The 17,573-nt window shown below is 33.2% G+C and overlaps 3 protein-coding genes across 3 annotated transcripts in view; all 3 read left to right on the top strand.

Annotated features, from left to right (window-relative positions):
* Positions 288–5,963, top strand: LOC109717519 (cold shock protein CS66-like). The gene is made up of 4 exons (XM_020243361.1): positions 288–530; positions 819–1,064; positions 4,897–5,232; positions 5,526–5,963. Exons 1-4 carry the CDS (start codon positions 288–290, stop codon positions 5,736–5,738), a joined length of 1,038 nt encoding a protein of 345 aa, XP_020098950.1. The 3' UTR covers positions 5,739–5,963.
* On the top strand, positions 7,092–7,936 carry LOC109717207 (desiccation-related protein clone PCC6-19-like). Its single transcript, XM_020242878.1, has 2 exons — positions 7,092–7,148; positions 7,445–7,936. The coding sequence occupies exons 1-2, from the start codon at positions 7,092–7,094 to the stop codon at positions 7,655–7,657; spliced, it is 270 nt and encodes an 89-aa protein (XP_020098467.1). The 3' UTR covers positions 7,658–7,936.
* Positions 15,792–17,573, top strand: part of LOC109717518 (cold-shock protein CS120-like) — a 5,964-nt gene continuing 4,182 nt past the window's right edge. The window contains exons 1-2 of the mRNA XM_020243360.1: positions 15,792–16,519; positions 16,787–17,042. Coding sequence (XP_020098949.1) covers positions 15,803–16,519; positions 16,787–17,042 — 973 coding nt within the window. The 5' untranslated portion in view covers positions 15,792–15,802. The remainder of the gene's footprint in view (positions 16,520–16,786; positions 17,043–17,573) is intronic.

Below are 17,573 nucleotides of genomic sequence, written 5' to 3'. Positions count from 1 at the left end.
TTTTGAAAGTACGGAAGTCCTACTCTATATATATATATATATATAAAATAAAAATATTTAATAAACACACATGAGGAAGCAAAATGAAATTGAGTGAACCTTCAGGGAGTCTAGTGCAATTTTACGAACTCTATAAATATGCGCATGAACGAGCACCATAAGCATCTTCTAACCGTATAAGTGTTCAGCATTTGTATACACAGCTTTGTGTGAGTTGCAGTGTAGTGAGCTACTGCTACTGATTTCTTATTAAGTGTTGCGCTTGGACGGAAATATATTTAAGAAAAATGGCGGAGTACGGTCACCACGGAGGACGCCGCGTCGACGCCTACGGCAATCCGATTCCGGAGTCGTATAACACGACCGGCACCGCCACCGGTGCCCACGGGACGACCGGCGTCGGACCTTACGGGACGGCGCACCCGCAGGGGGGAGTGGCAGGGGCTGCGGGCGGCGGCGGCCACGGGCAGCTGATGCCGGGAAGAGAGCGCGGCCACCGCCGCTCCGGCAGCAGCTCGAGCTCGAGCTCGGTATGTAATTGAAATATTGAAATTTATTTCTGTTCTTAGAATAGCTCAATATTTTAGAATTTTGGAATTATAGAATAGTGGAAACTTACAAACTGAATAACCAATGTATCTATAAATCAAAATCGGACACACAGGCCGAAAAGATTCAGATATAATTTCTTATATAGAATAAAAATGAACCAAAAAAATTTTGTATTTGATTTGTTATATTCGGTATTTTTAAATTTTTTAAAAATGTATTAGATTTTTTTTTTTTTTATATTCTTTTTTTGTGTAATTTGCGAGCAGTCGGAGGACGACGGGATGGAAGGGAGGAGGAAGAAGGGCATGAAGGAGAAGATCAAGGAGAAGATGCCCGGCGGCCACAAGACAGCTGACGACGAGCACCGCTACGCCGGCCAGACTGCACCGATGACGACGGCGACTGCGCCGCCGACTGCTGCAGAAGGCTGCCAGGGGAGGAAGGGCATGATGGAGAAGATCAAGGAGAAGCTGCCTGGAGGAGGCCANATATATGCTTTGAGGAAAATAATTGTGTGTGTTACACTAATGCAAGAACTCGTGCACCAAGTGCTTGTACGTGTCTACTAGGAATGGTGTATAATGTATTTATCTCACCCTGATATTATGATGAAAATAATTGTGTGACATCTATTAGATAGGCCTTTGGGAATTATCTAAGTGGTTTTTATTTTTTTTATTTTTTTAATTTTTTTTTAATTTTTAATTTTTTATTTTTTTGAACGTGGATGGATATGAAAGTTATATGGAATGAAGAGATGTGGTAAGTGATAAAAATTTTACTTATTGAATTTTAATATGAGATTTATTAATTTCATTGAATTGCTTGGTGAAAATTTGAACTCATGATCTCGCCATTAAGTTTTAGAGCGTAATTTAATTGACTAGAAAATAACATTTTTGTTAAGCAGCAGTGATGGAGTAGAATTATGGTTAAAAATACGAGAATGATTTATTAAAACATTTAATTAAGTAATTCAAAATTTTAATTACTTATAAAAGTGCACTTCCTTTTATATTAAAAATAGTTATGTGATTTTATAAAACAACCGTTGTACTCTAAAAGCTTAAGCTATTAGAGAACGATGTTTAAATATTTTTATATTTAACACTCCCCCTCACGTCTAGGCTCGAGACTTTTTAATCGGCCCATAACGTGGGCTTGAATTAAATGGGAGAAAATTAATATGTTAGAAACCCGGCGTGACTCGAATTTAGGACCTCCTGCTCTGATACCATGTGAAACAACCGTCGTCAACGGTATTTAAATATTTTTATATATAACAGATTTCAAATGAAAAATTGCTTCTTTTTATATTTGAAGAGATACTTCACATTGCTTTTCACTCTCAATATAAACACCTTGGATTAGGCAAATGAGAGTGTCTAAAAGAGAATTGATAGTAATTACTATCTCAATATGTATGAGTTAGATGTGCGGTAACTTTCATGCTATCAAATTATTTTTAATGTTGGGCTTTCGAATCGACGATCAGCTCCGTTACACTTAATTTAGAGAATTTGAAATATTTAAAAATAAATTTTGAGTTTTTCGATAATATTTATCTAGTGATTGAAAGAATTCAATTAAAATCAACGATCGAAAATAAAAATCTCACAAAAAGTAATGTTATGACACTAAAATATTAGATCAAATATATTGATCTTGTTTAATATAGTATAAAGAATTTACTTTCAAAATTTTACATGATTTGAATATTTCTACACTGTTAAACAGACTCATCACGATCATTATTAAATTTAATGATTTTGGACCTCTTCACTCATTATGTAAATTATATAAAAAAATCACAAAATTTATTTTTCAGATACTTCAAATATTTTAAAGTCTAATTATATCAATTGTCGATTTGAAAGTTATATTATCGAAAACGGTTTAGAAGAACGGAGGGTTTTGTGCTCCTAATAGCACACTAGACCTACTAGTTATATAATCTAACTACTATACTATCGATAATACTAAATGCTTGGAGCTATCAAGTTTTTCTCTGTTAGATCTGTCCCCTTTGACCCTTTTTACTTGCTAAATCATACTATTCAACGAACCACCCACTCAGCCCTAGGAGACCACTGAAGACTACTATATATTTATATATATATATATATATATATATATATATATATATATATATATATATATATATATATATATATATAGTCCGTAATATTAGGAACACAACGTCCTTTATGCTTCTAAATTTTTTAACTATCTATCAATTTTGATAGGTGATTAGGCTGAGAGAGCGAAAAAAAAAAAAAAAAAATTAAAAAAAGAGAAATTGAGTCATCCAATTTCTTCATAATTTCTCTTCTTTCTCTCACCCTAAGCATCCATCAAAATTGATGTATCCATCAAAATTGATGGAGAGTTAGGAACTTAGGAGCACACGGGCTACTGTGTATAGCCCTACTCTATATAGCAGTCCGTGTGCTCTAAGTTCCTAACTGTTCATCAGTTTTGATGGGCGGTTAAGGAGTGAGAGAGAAAAAAAAATGAATAAGAAATTCAAAAAGAAAAGAAATTGAGATATTCAATTTTTTTTTTTTTCCAAATTTTCTTCTCTCTCCCAACCTAACTGCCCATCAAAATTGATGGATGGTTAGTAATTTAGGAGCATACGAACTACTGTACTTGGATGGTTAGAAAGTTAGAAGCACACGTGCTGCTATATAGAGTAGAGCTATTGTCTTATTAGGATGGTTAAGAACTTGGCAGCGCATTGGCTACTATATAGAGAAGGGCTATTATATTACTAGAAGCATAGCAGCCCGTGTGATCCTAAGTTTCTAATTCTTCATCAATTTTGATGAGTGGTTGGGGTTAAAAAGAGAAAAGAAATTAGAAAGAAATTGAATGTCTCAATTTCTCTTCTCTTTGATTTTTTTGTGAATTTTTCTTCTCACTCTCATCCTAATCACCTATCGAAATTGATGAAAAATTAAAAACTTAGTAGTATAAAGACTACTATGCTCCTAATAATACAGTAACTAGCCTTACTCTCTCTCTCTCTCTCTCTATATATATATATATAGCGATGACAGCAGCCATCTCGGATGACACTGGCTGCGGGGTTGGGCGAGCAGATGGTTGGGGTGGAGGTGATGGTGGTGGGAAAGGTAAGAGGGAGAAGTGAAATTGAGAAGAAATTCGAAAAGAAAAAAAAAAATTGGAAAGAAAGATGAGAAATGAGAGATTAATCAAAATCATCTATAAAATTTGATAAACAATTAGAAATTTAAAAATACAAGAACTGCTATAATCTTAATCGCCAACGATGTAATATGAATTTGATTTCTACAAATAAAAGTCCAAAAGCTGCAGCGTCACACCCCTAATAATTTTAAAATCGAAAGTACATTTTAATAAATAAAAATATTTATCAGCTGTCCCTAGAGCAAGTGGCAAAGGACTTGGTGGTTGATATTCGAGACCCAAGTTCGAATCCTAGTCCGACTAAATTTATTTCTAAATGAAATAAATAAAATGGGTAGCGTGTTATCTATCTCTCTAAAAAAAATAAATAAATAAAAATATTTAAAATATATAAATTATTACTGAATAAGATATTTGTCTCAGAATTATTCGCATCCACCGTAATTTAATGCTTTGAAGATTACACGTGGCTCGATTCCATGCAATTTTGGCTTCTTCTATTTTTTATTTTTATTTTTATTTTTTTAACACAAGAGTGTTTTATGCCCAATGCGAAACGCTGACGCATTCAATACTACAACTAATTAATACCAAAAATAGAAAAAAGAAAAAAAAATATTACCCCTTCGTAGGTGACTCTGTCAAACACGTGTCACCAGCTCGCACGTGCAACCACGCATGAGCTCACACGTGCCCTTCTCCCATCACGGACCCCATCCCCATTAATATTTTCTTTTAAAATAAAGGTAATTAGCAGGACAGTCCCTAAACTTTGAGTCATCTTTCATGTTAGTCCTCAATTTGTTTTAAATAAACCAACAATTTAGTCCTCAAAATCTCAAACATTATTTCATTTAAAATTTTTGTCCTAGATTAAAAATAATCGTTCGTAGTTTAATTCATTCATCTCACATTTCAATCCAAAGCTCTAATTTTTTTACTCAAAAAAGCAAAACTTTCACCCAATGGACCGAAGGATATTACTAGGATGAGAATAATATATAATTAAAAATATTTAATAAACACACCTCAGGGAGCAAGTTGAAATATGAGCGAGACATCAGGGTCTTTGGTGCAATTTTACGAACTTTATAAATATGCACATGAACAAGCAACACACCCATCATCTATTCATCAGTGGATCCAGTGAGGTTACACATTTCTTGTTAATCGTTGCGCTTACTTGTACGGAAATATATTTTAAAAAAAAATATGTCGTCGGAGTACGGTCAACATGGAGGACGCCGCGTCGATGAGTACGGCAATCCAATTCCGGGGGTGTATAATGCGACCGGCGCCGGCCCCGGTGCCCACGGGACGACCGGCGTCGGACCTTACGCGACCGGCGCCGGCACCGGTGCCCACGGGACGACCGGCATCGGACCTTACGGGACGGCGCACCCACAGGGGGGAGTGGCGGCCGCGGGCGGCGGCGGCCATGGGCAGCTGATGCCGGGGACCGAGCGCGGCCACCGCCGCTCCGGCAGCGGCTCCAGCTCGAGCTCGGTATGTAATTTTTATTTTCATTCTTAGAATTACTCAATATTTTAGGATGTTGGAATTATAGAATACCGAAAATTTACAAACTGAATAGTCAACGTATCTATAATTTTGACGTATCCATAAATCAAATCGGAAACAGATTGAAAAGATTCAGATCCAATTCCTTATATAATAAAAATGAACAAAATATACTTGTATTTGATTTGTTATATTCGGCATTTTTTAAATTTTTTTAAAAATATATTAAATTATTTTTTTTAATTTTTTTTTTAATTTTTTCGGTAATTTGCGAGCAGTCTGAGGACGACGGAATGGGAGGGAGGAGAAAGAAGGGCATAAGGGAGAAGATCAAGGAGAAGATGCCCGGCGGCCACAAGACCGAGGACGAGCACGGCTACGCCGGCCAGACTGCACCGGTGACGACGCCGGGGACGGCGGCAGAAGGCGGGCACGAGAAGAAGGGCTTGATGGACAAGATCAAGGAAAAGCTGCCTGGAGGAGGCCACTAGTTAAGTTTTTGTGCATAAAAATCCAAGTTTCAATAATGGTGCATGCATGTTTTGAAGTGCATGTTTTGAATTGTCTAAGTTTGTGTTAATTTGTGAGAGTATTTGCTTTTTTTTTTGTGTTTGTGAGAATAAAGGAGTGTGTGGGTGGGTCTATGTACTCTTGTATGTTGCTTCTAAGAAGCTTCTACAAATTCTTTAATTTGGGATCTCATGTTTCGTGATTCATCTAGGAGACAATTTATTTTATTATTATGAAATAACTTGAAGGTCGCAGATGTTATTTTATTTTAGGATTAATTTCATAATAGGTCTCCCTATAAATATAGCGAATTATAAATATATATTTCTATAAAATTTAATTTTTATATGTTATTTCTGTAAAAGTCGTAATGTTTTTAAATATGTCTCTTGATTTATTAACGTTAAAATATTATTTATTTTATAATTAAATAATTTTTTGGCTATCATAAATATGCTCTTTTAAAAATTTCAACTCTTAATTAAAAAGAGATAAAAATATTAATTTATCTCATTAACTAATTAGAAATAAGTATTTTACTTATGATTAACTAATTTTTTTTAACGGATACGAAGGATAGGGACATATTTAAAAATATCTGAACTTTTGGAATTTTGTAAGGATATATTTGTAACTCATTATATTTACAAAAATCTGTACAAAATTAAATCTATCTTTTTTTTAGATGCGTGATCGCACTTCTATCTATCAAATGCTATACATTTTTTGAGTAGTTTGAAAAAATATACTAAACAACGTAGTTATGCTTTCAAACAAGGCTTATAATTAACTAAAACCCATTTAACTTTTAATCATAAGCGCTATTTAGAAACATAAATATTTTATTTAGTATATTTTTTATTTATTTAAAAAATAAGCAATAGTGAATAGATGAAATGGATGATCATATGTCTATATTAAAGGACATGCTATTTTCGACTTTCAAATTATTTTTTGAATATAAAATGAATCTCCTGAAAGATAAAAGGTTAAATTGCACTTTTCGTTTTCAAACTATATAACGTGTGATACTTTGATTCTCAAATATTAATTTCTAATTTTTGGCTTGAATTTTTTTGAATATTGCTATCAAGTTTCACAGTGTAATTTAATTGGGCTAAATAGTATCACTATTGCTAAGCAGTAGTGACGTAGTGGAATTGTGGTTAATAATACGGAAATAATTTGTTGGACTATTTAATTAATTTGACTAAATTGTATCACTATTGCTAATTAAGCAGTAGTGATGTAGTGGAATTATGGTTAATAATATAATACGAGAATAACTTGTTGGACTATTTAATTCATTAATTTAAAATTTTAGTTANCAGCTGATGCCGGGGACCGAGCGCGGCCACCGCCGCTCCGGCAGCGGCTCCAGCTCGAGCTCGGTATGTAATTTTTATTTTCATTCTTAGAATTACTCAATATTTTAGGATGTTGGAATTATAGAATAGCGAAAATTTACAAACTGAATAGTCAACGTATCTATAATTTTGACGTATCCATAAATCAAATCGGAAACAGATTGAAAAGATCGATTCAGATCCAATTCCTTATATAATAAAAATGAACAAAATATACTTGTATTTGATTTGTTATATTCGGCATTTTTTAAATTTTTTTAAAAATATATTAAATTATTTTTTTAATTTTTTTTTTAATTTTTTCGGTAATTTGCGAGCAGTCTGAGGACGACGGAATGGGAGGGAGGAGAAAGAAGGGCATAAGGGAGAAGATCAAGGAGAAGATGCCCGGCGGCCACAAGACCGAGGACGAGCACGGCTACGCCGGCCAGACTGCACCGGTGACGACGCCGGGGACGGCGGCAGAAGGCGGGCACGAGAAGAAGGGCTTGATGGACAAGATCAAGGAAAAGCTGCCTGGAGGAGGCCACTAGTTAAGTTTTTGTGCATAAAAATCCAAGTTTCAATAATGGTGCATGCATGTTTTGAAGTGCATGTTTTGAAGTGTCTAAGTTTGTGTTAATTTGTGAGAGTATTTGCTTTTTTTTTGTGTTTGTGAGAATAAAGGAGTGTGTGGGAGGGTCTATGTACTCTTGTATGTTGCTTCTAAGAAGCTTCTACAAATTCTTTAATTTGGGATCTCATGTTTCATCTAGGAGACAATTTATTTTATTATTATGAAATAACTTGAAGGTCGCAGTCATGTTATTTTATTTTATGATTAATTTCATAATAGGTCTCCCTATAAATATAGCGAATTATAAATATATATTTCTATAAAATTTAATTTTTATATGTTATTTCTGTAAAAGTCGTAATGTTTTTAAATATGTCTCTTGATTTATTAACGTTAAAATATTATTTATTTTATAATTAAATAATTTTTTGGCTATCATAAATATGCTCTTTTAAAAATTTCAACTCTTAATTAAAAAGAGATAAAAAGGTTAATTTATTTCATTAACTAATTAGAAGTAAGTATTTTATTTATAATTAATTAATTTTTTTTATTGGATATAAAGGGTATGGACATATTTAAAAATATCTGAACTTTTGCAATAACAATATATGAAAGTTGGAATTTTGTAAGGATATATTTGTAACTCATTATATTTACAAAAATCTGTACAAAATTAAATCTATCTTTTTTTTAGATGCGTGATCGCACTTCTATCTATCAAATGCTATACATTTTTTGAGTAGTTTGAAAAAATATACTAAACAACGTAGTTATGCTTTCAAACAAGGCTTATAATTAACTAAAACCTATTTAACTTTTAATCATAAGCGCTATTTAGATACATAAATATTTTATTTAGTATATTTTTTATTTATTTAAAAAATAAGCAATAGTGAATAGATGAAATGGATGATCATATGTCTATATTAAAGGACATGCTATTTTCGACTTTCAAATTATTTTTTGAATATAAAATGAATCTCCTGAAAGATAAAAGGTTAAATTGCACTTTTCGTTTTCAAACTATATAACGTGTGATACTTTGATTCTGAAATATTAATTTCTAATTTTTGGCTTGAATTTTTTTGAATATTGCTATCAAGTTTCACAGCGTAATTTATTTGGCTAAATAGTATCACTATTGCTAAGCAGTAGTGACGTAGTGGAATTGTGGTTAATAATACGGAAATAATTTATTGGACTATTTAATTAATTAATTTAAAATTTTAGTTTTAAATTTAATTGACTAAATTGTATCACTATTGCTAATTAAGCTGTAGTGATGTAGTCGAATAACTTGTTGGACTATTTAATTAATTAATTTAAAATTTTAGTTATTTATAAAAGGACACCTTTTATATCATATTAAAGGTAGTTATGTAATTTTAAATGAAAAAGGTGCTTCGATCACTTCATATTTGAAGAGACACTTCTCGTTGGTTTTGACTCTTTATATGTAGGCCTTGGATTAGGCAAATGATGATAATTACTTATGAATATATATCAATATATATATTATATATAATAATATATATATATAGAGAGAGAGAGAGAGAGAGAGAAAGAGTAGGCTACTATGGGCTATCGGAAGCACGGAGCCTTTCCGTCTTCCAGCTCATTTCGATGTTTGCGACTTTCGAATCGGCGATCGTCTCCATTAAACTTGATCTAGAGTATTTGAAGTCACTAGAAAATAAAATTTATGATTTTACATATCATTTGCCTAGTGAACAAAGGCTCAAATTAACAAATTTCAATGGCCGTATGATCGTTTGCAAGTTTAACGGTGTAGAAATATCCAAATTACGTTAAATTTTGATAGAAAATTCTTTATACTATATAAAACAAGATCAATATCTTTGATTTAAAATTTTAATGTCGTAATATTACATTTTGTAAGATTTTTATTTTCAGGCCGTTGAGTTTTGAGCCCCTTCGTTCACTAGGCAAATGATATCGTAAAATCATAAATTTATTTTTCAGATACTTAAAAACTCTAATCAGTTAACGGAGCCGATCGACGATTCGAAAGTCGCAACATCGAAAACGAGCTGGAAGCACGGAAGCACCGTGCTTCCGATAGCATAGTAGCCTCACTCTATATTATATATAATATATATAATATATATATATATATATATATAATTATATTATATAATATTATATATATATCTTAAGTATGGAGCTTCCGTACTATAGTGTTGTTTCGATCTTCGGGCGTTCAAATCAATGATCACACCCGTTAAAACTGATCTAGATATTTAATTTTTTAAAAATAAAATTTTATAATTTGTTTCGAACATAGTTTACTTTATGATTAAAACATTTCAAAATTGTCAATTTTCAATGGCTATTATGACGAGTTTGGAGTTTAACAGTGTAGAAGAATCTAAATTTTTTTAAATTTTGATAGAAAATACTTTAAACTATATAGATTAAGGTTAACATTCTTGATCTTGAATTTAAAAGTCCTATGCTCAAATTTTAAAGAATATTCAATTCCCACCATCTATTTTGACATAATTTATTTACTAAGTAAACGATATCGAAAAGAACTAAAATTTTATTCCTAAGAACTTCATATACCCTAAATTATATTTAACGGTGTGGATCATTGATTTGAACGCTCTAAGATCGAAAACAACACTATAGTACGGGAGCTCCCGTACTATAGATAGTATAGTAGCCTAATTATATATATATATATATATATATATATATAGAATTAGGCTGGAATACTATTAATAGTAAAACGCTTTTTTTGCTATCAAGTTTTTAACCCTTGGATGAAAAATTGTAGGGTCAGTATGATATTAGTCGATTAGAGTTGAGTGGTCCCCCTAGGGTTGAGTGGTTTCCACTGGGTTATAGTATTTAATCCAAGGGTTAGAAATAATGAAAAGAGTTGATCCAAAAGCTAAAAAACTGGTAGCAACAATGAGATTTTGCTACTAATAATAGCCCAGTTCAACTCTCTCTCTCTCTCTCTATATATATATATATAAAGAGAGAGAGAGAGAGAGAGAGAGAGGGTTGGGCTTGTGTGTTTTTAAAAGTATGGTTAAATTTTATGTTATTAAGTTGTTTTTGATGCCAGGAATTTCGAATTTACGATTGACTTCGTTAGACTTGATTTAGATTATTTAAAATATCTATAAATAAATTTCGTAATTTTTCGATATTATTTATTTATTGATCGAAAAGCCTCAAAATCAACGGCCGAAAATAAAAATCTCACAAAAAGTGATGATATTATATTAAAATTTTAGATCAAACTACTCACTTTGTTTTATATAGATAAGAAAGTTTCTATCAAAATTTCACGTAATTTAAATATTTTTATACCTTTAAACTTACAAACGGCTTATTATAATCATCAAAATTATTGATTTTGTGTATTTCCGATCACTAGATCAATGATATAAAAAAATCGTAAAATTAATTTTTTAAGTAGTTCAAATACTTTAGATCAAGTCTAATAGTGCCGATCGTTAATTCGAAAATCCTAATAGTGAAAATGACTTGATAAAACGGAGGACATCGTGCTTTTAAAAGCAACATATATATATGGAGAAGGGGGGGAGACAGTTACTATACTATCGATAGTACTAAATACTTTGTTTTATCGAATTTTCAACTATTAGATCAACCCCTTTGACCAATTCCACTTGTTGGATTATATTATTTAGCCAACTATCCTCTCAACCCTAGAGGAACACATATATATATATATAGAGTTAGGCTTCTGTACTATTAATAGTACCATGTCATTGGTGCGCTTTTAGGTTTTCCTCTTGGATGAAATTAAGGATGTGCGGTTAGGATGATAGTGATCCCCGATCAGGATAATAATGGTCCCCGGGGTTGAATGGAAGGTTAGTTGAATAGAATGATTTAACGGGTGAAAATGATCAAAGGGATTGATCTAACAGCGAAAAATTCAATAACACCATGCGCTTAGTACTATCGATAGTGTATATAGTATATATATATACACCAAGTATTTAAGTACCCATCGGCATGGGCTGTGTCCACCGTACCGTATCGTGTCAATAAAATATTGACACGATACAGTCTTAAACTGATAGTATAACTCAAAACCCTCTACTTTTTAAACTAATAAATAATTTTCTCAATAAGATTTAAAATATTTGATAAAAATATATAATAAAAGGTTGGAATATTTTGTTACTAAAAAAAAAAAATAGTTCATGCCATTATATGTCGGCATATTTATATTATTTGTGATTGGCACACATCGGCATAATCTGGCGCGCATCATGTCGTACCGTGCCAGCAAGTTTCCGACATGACTCCATTCCACAGTACTTCAATTCTTGTATTATACTATCTATAATACCGAAGCCTTGATACTATAGTCGTTTTTTCAGTTTTAGGATGTTCAAATTAATGGTTTATACCGTTAAATATGATTTAGAGTATATGAAGTTCTTAAGAATAAAATTTAATTTTTTCGATATCGTTTATTTAGTACATCATATCAAAATAAACAATAAAAATTTAACAATGTTTAGAATTTGATGATAGCATTTTTGAATTTAAGATCAAGATGGCATCTTTTTCATACTTCGAATTTTTGAAATTAATAGTTAATTCTAACGATTCAATATGAATTTTGATTGCAATAATCTAAAAAGTTCTAGCGAGAAATTACTATAAACTAAAATTTAAGACCTATAATATCATACTTCTTATAATTTAGATCTGAAATACAAAATTTTAAAATATATAAATTAATTATTATTAAATAATTTATTCAGGCATTCAAATATAATTTACATAGAAATTATAGCATCCATCTTTAATTTAATGCCTTGAATATTACACATGGCTCGATTTTATGGCAATTTTGGGAAATTTTCTTTTTCCCCCTCTTTTTTTTTTTTTTTTTTTTTTACTTTTGACTACTACATGGCAACTAGAGTGTCCTATGCCTTATCCAAAACGCTGACACATGCAATTCTCCAACTAATTATTAATACCAAAACAAGAAAAATAAAAAAAAAAAAAATATTACCCTAACATTGGTGACTCATTCCCACACGTGTCACCACCTCGTACGTGCACCGACGCATAGGCTCACACGTGCCCATCTCTCTTTCCCCCCTCCCTCACCGCCCCCCATTAAAAAAGACTTTTATTAAAATAATGGTAATTTGCAGAAAAGTCCCTGAATTTTTTTGTTTGTCAACCTGCTTGAATCAAGCAATAATTTAGTTTCAAAACTTTCAAGAATTAATTTATTTAAATTTTCATCCTACTTAATTCATTCATCTCGCATTTCAATCCAAAGTTCTAATATTTACTCAAGAGAAACAAAATTTCACTCAATGGTCAGCAAAATTGAAATACAAATATAATAAAATATAGTTAATAAATATACAGTTCATAAAATATATGAGAAAACTTCAAACACCCCCCTTGTGGTTTTATTTTTTTTCATTTTAGTACTCTGTGGTTTAAAATATATCAAGTTAATTAGTACCCTGTGGTTTATCACTTTAGTACCTTGTGGTTTAAAGTGTATCAAGTTAGTACCCTATAGTTTTGCATTTTATCACTTTAGTACCCTGTGGTTTAAAAACCTAACTTGATACAAAATTAAAACCACATGGCAAAATTGAATTTTATTTGTGATGGCAAAATTGACATTTCACTTATCTGCTATTAAAATATAAACAGTTATCTAACAGTAACAAACTAGAGAGACATACTTAAAAATATTGAAACTTTTACACGAACAATATATAAAAGTTGAATTTTATAGGGATATATTTGTAATTTACTATATTTACAGCGGCCTATATTGTAGAGATACTGTTCTATCAAAAGTCTAAGGGAGTTAATACTTCCGACTTTTTAGCTATTGGATCAAGGGTTGTGTGGTCGAGATGATAGTGGCCCCTTAACATTGAGTTGTCCCCCAGTGTAATAGTATTAATCTAAGGGCTTGTTTGGTTCATCCATTTTGGATATGGAATGGAAAATCGGTTTGATCAAATCCGATTAATTTTGTTTGGTTCGCATGAATCGGTTTGGGATTCCTATTTCGGACTGGAATGGGAATAGCCCATTAGCCTTCAACTTGATTCCGGTCTTCTTGCCTGAATTGAGATTTTATTCCGGAAGCTCACTAAATTTTCGAAGCCCATTTGACTGTCTCACCCTCCTTCTCTTCACCTCTTTCCCATCAAAAAAAAAAAAAAATCTATTCTCTCTTAAAACCCTATCCCTAACCCACATCAATAAAAATTTTTAAAAATAAATTTGATATTTTTTTTGGAAAACTTATTAATAGTATTATATTTTTCATAAATTTTAAATAATATAAATTTATATTTGAGAGTAAAATTAGTATTATAGTATCCTATAATTTTTTTAGTTTATACGAACCAAACAATAAAATGTGAATAACTCATTCCAATTCCCAATCCACAAATAAACCAAACGTCTTAAGAGAGTGGATCATTCTAATTATCATTCCAATTCGTTTCCATTCCATTATCCATTCCAATTCCACCCTTTAACCAAACAAGCCCTAAGAGTTGGTAATGATTAAAGGGATGCAAAAATTTGAACGCACGAAGTCCCTTTTGCTTCTGAAAATATAATAGCTCTACTATATATATATATATATATATATATATATATATATATATATATATATATATATATATATATATATATATATTCTCCTTATTATAATATGGCTTTGGTAGTGGGATATGTACTCACAACTCTGTATCAAATCCACCACCTTTCACATGCAAACAAAACATCAGATTCTCTCCTCACCTTTTCCCTCCAAACCACCTGTTCTATTAATTGTTACTTAAAATTAATCCTCTATCACAACACTGCTTTTNCTAAGTACTAATATATATATATATATATATATATATATATATATATATATATATATATATATAAAATAATTTATTGAGATGTGGAAACATATTCTTTACATAGAAATTATCATATTATTATCCATCTTAATTTAACGCCTTGAAGATTACACATGGCTCGATTCTATGCAATTTTGGCTTATACGCTTCCCAAAAAAGTTAATTAATATTTTATTTTATTTTATTTTACTTTTTTTTGCCTCTTTTTGGCACCGTTTGGTTAGGGAATAGGGAGGGATAGAAATAGGCCCTTATCCCCCCTTTTATACCAAAACGTTAATTTTTTATCCGAGAATAGTAATTTTCGATTATCCCCACCAACACCTTCATTTTCTATACAAAACTATTTAAAATTATTCTTATCCCCGAGAACAACCCAATTTTCATCCAAACACTTTTTTTCTTATCCTCATACTTGTACTTATCCCTGTAATAGCTAGTTCTTGTTTATACCCGAACTAAACGGTACCTTTGAGTACTACGCGGCAACTAGAGTGTCCGATGCCTTATCCAAATCGCTGACACATACAATACTACAACTAATTAATACCAAAAAAAGAAAAATAAAAAAATATTACCCTTACGTAGGTGACTCAGTCCCGCACGTGTCACCCCCTCGTACGTGCACCAACGCATTAGGCTCACACGTGCCCATCACCCTTTCCCCCATCCGCACCGACCCCAGTAAAATTTTTTTTTTTAAATAAAGGTAATTTGCAGAAAAGTCCCTGAACTTTTGTGTACGTCAACCTGTTTTGAATCAAGCAACAATTTAGTTTCAAAACTTTCAAATATTATGTCATTTAAATTTTCATCCTAGTTAATTCATTCATCTCACATTTCAATCCAATGTTCTAATATTTACACAAGAAAAACAAAATTTCGCTCATAAAACTATAAAATTGGAATAATATATAATAAAAATATTTAAAAAATATACGGCATAATTCTCTGGTGAACTTGCTACCTTGGGAACTTAAATGAAATAATGTGAAAGTTCAGGGACTCTAATGCAATTTTACGAACTCTATAAATACGCACATGAACACGCACCATAAAGCGTCATATCTATCCATCAAAGTGTTCAGCATTTGTATACACAGCTTGTGTGAGTTGCAGTGTAGTGAGCTGCTACTACTACTGCTGATCTCTTGTTAAGTGTTGCGCTTGTGCGAAAATATATTTGAATAAAAATGGCGGAGTACGGTCACCAGGGAGGACGCCGCGTCGACGCGTACGGCAATCTGATTCCGGACGTGTATAACGCGACCGGTGCCGGCACCGGTGCCCACGGGACGACCGGCGCTGGACCTTATGGGACGTTGCACCCGCAGGGGGGAGTAGCGGCCACAGGCGGTGGCGGCCACGGGCAGCTGAACCCCTCTCCTCCGGTCGACGCCTACGGAAATCCGATTCCGGAGTCGTATAATGCGACCGGCCCCGGCACCGGTGCTTATGGGACGACCGGCGTCGGACCTTACGGGACGGCGCACCCGCAGGGGGGAGCGGCGGCTGCGGGCGGTGGCCATGGGCAGCTGAAGCCCTCTCCTCCGGCTGATGCCTACGGCAATCCGACTCCGGAGTCGTATAACGCGACCGGCGCCGCCACCGGTGCCCACGGGACGACCGGCGTCGGACCTTACCGGACGGCGCACCAGCAGGGGGGAGTGCCTGCCCCGTGGCCGAAGCCCTGTCCTCCGGTCGATGCCTACGGCAATCCGATTCGGGAGTCGTATAATGCAACCGGCACCGCCACTGGTGCTCACGGGAAGACCGGCGTCGGACCTTATGGAACGGCGCACCCGCAAGGGGGAGTGCCTGCCGCGGGCGGCGGCCACGGGCAGCTGATGCCGGAGAGGGAGCGCGGCCACCGCCGCTCCGGTAGCAGCTCCAGCTCGAGCTCGAGCTCGGTATGTGATCTTTATTCAGTTCCCGGAATAACTTAACAATTTAGAATGTTGGAACTAGAGGGTAATGAAAACTTACAAACTGTATAAAAATGAACACAATATATATTATATATACTATATATATATATATATATATATATATAATATATAATATATATATATATATATTGTATTGATTTGTTATATTCGTATTTTTAAAATGTTTAAAAAATGTATTAGATTATTATTTTTAAATTTTTTTATTTATTTTTGGTAATTTGCGAGCAGTCGGAGGACGACGGTATGGGAGGGCGGAGGAAGAAGGGCATAAAGCAGAAGATCAAGGAGAAGATGCCCGGCGGCCGCAAGACCGACGACGAGCACCGCTACGTCAGCCAGACTGCACCGGGGACAACCGCGACTGCACCGGCGACGACTGCGACTGCGCTGATGACGACTGCGACTGCACCGCCGACTGCGGCGGAAGGCGGCCAGGGGAGGAAGGGCATGATGGAGAAGATCAAGGAGAAGCTGCCTGGAGGAGGCCACTAAGATGATGCATAATGATGCATGTTTTAAATTAATAAGTGTCTTAGTTTGTGTGTATGTGTGTGACTGTTTGCTTTGTATGTGAATAAAAGAGTGTGTGTGGGTTGGTAATAAGTTGGATATCATATTGACTTGTAGGTAGCAAATGATATTTCATTTTAGACGCATGATTGCACTTCTATCTGTTAAATAATATTAATTTTTTGAGTAATTTGAAAAATATAAACAAGGCAGCAGTTACATATGCTTTCAAATAAATTTTTAGATATAAAATAAAGATGAAAAGCAAAATTGTACTTTATCTAAGAAGTTGAAATTGGTATTTATTTTGCAATCATAAAAAAGAAAAGAGGGTAAACTGAACTTTTTATTTTCAAACTATATAGTATATAACATTTTGATTCTTAAACTTTAATTTATTGTAATTTTTTGCTTGAATTTTTTTTATTTTTTGCTCTCAAGTGTCACAGCGTAATTTAATTGAGTAAAGACTTATTGGAATATTTAATTAATTAATTTAATATAT

Source organism: Ananas comosus, linkage group 11, assembly GCF_001540865.1.
Source record: "Ananas comosus cultivar F153 linkage group 11, ASM154086v1, whole genome shotgun sequence".
Lineage (NCBI taxonomy): Eukaryota > Viridiplantae > Streptophyta > Magnoliopsida > Poales > Bromeliaceae > Ananas > Ananas comosus.
The sequence above is the reverse complement of the archived record's forward strand: the minus strand, read 5'-3'. Positions and strand labels throughout refer to the sequence as shown.

Bases quoted from the DNA above. Each gene is read 5' to 3' on its own strand.
- LOC109717207 (XM_020242878.1), top strand. From the start codon at position 7,092: ATGCCGGGGACCGAGCGCGGCCACCGCCGCTCCGGCAGCGGCTCCAGC. The intron at 7,149-7,444 runs GTATGTAATTTT...ATTTGCGAGCAG, and splicing joins GCGGCTCCAGCTCGAGCTCG to TCTGAGGACGACGGAATGGG.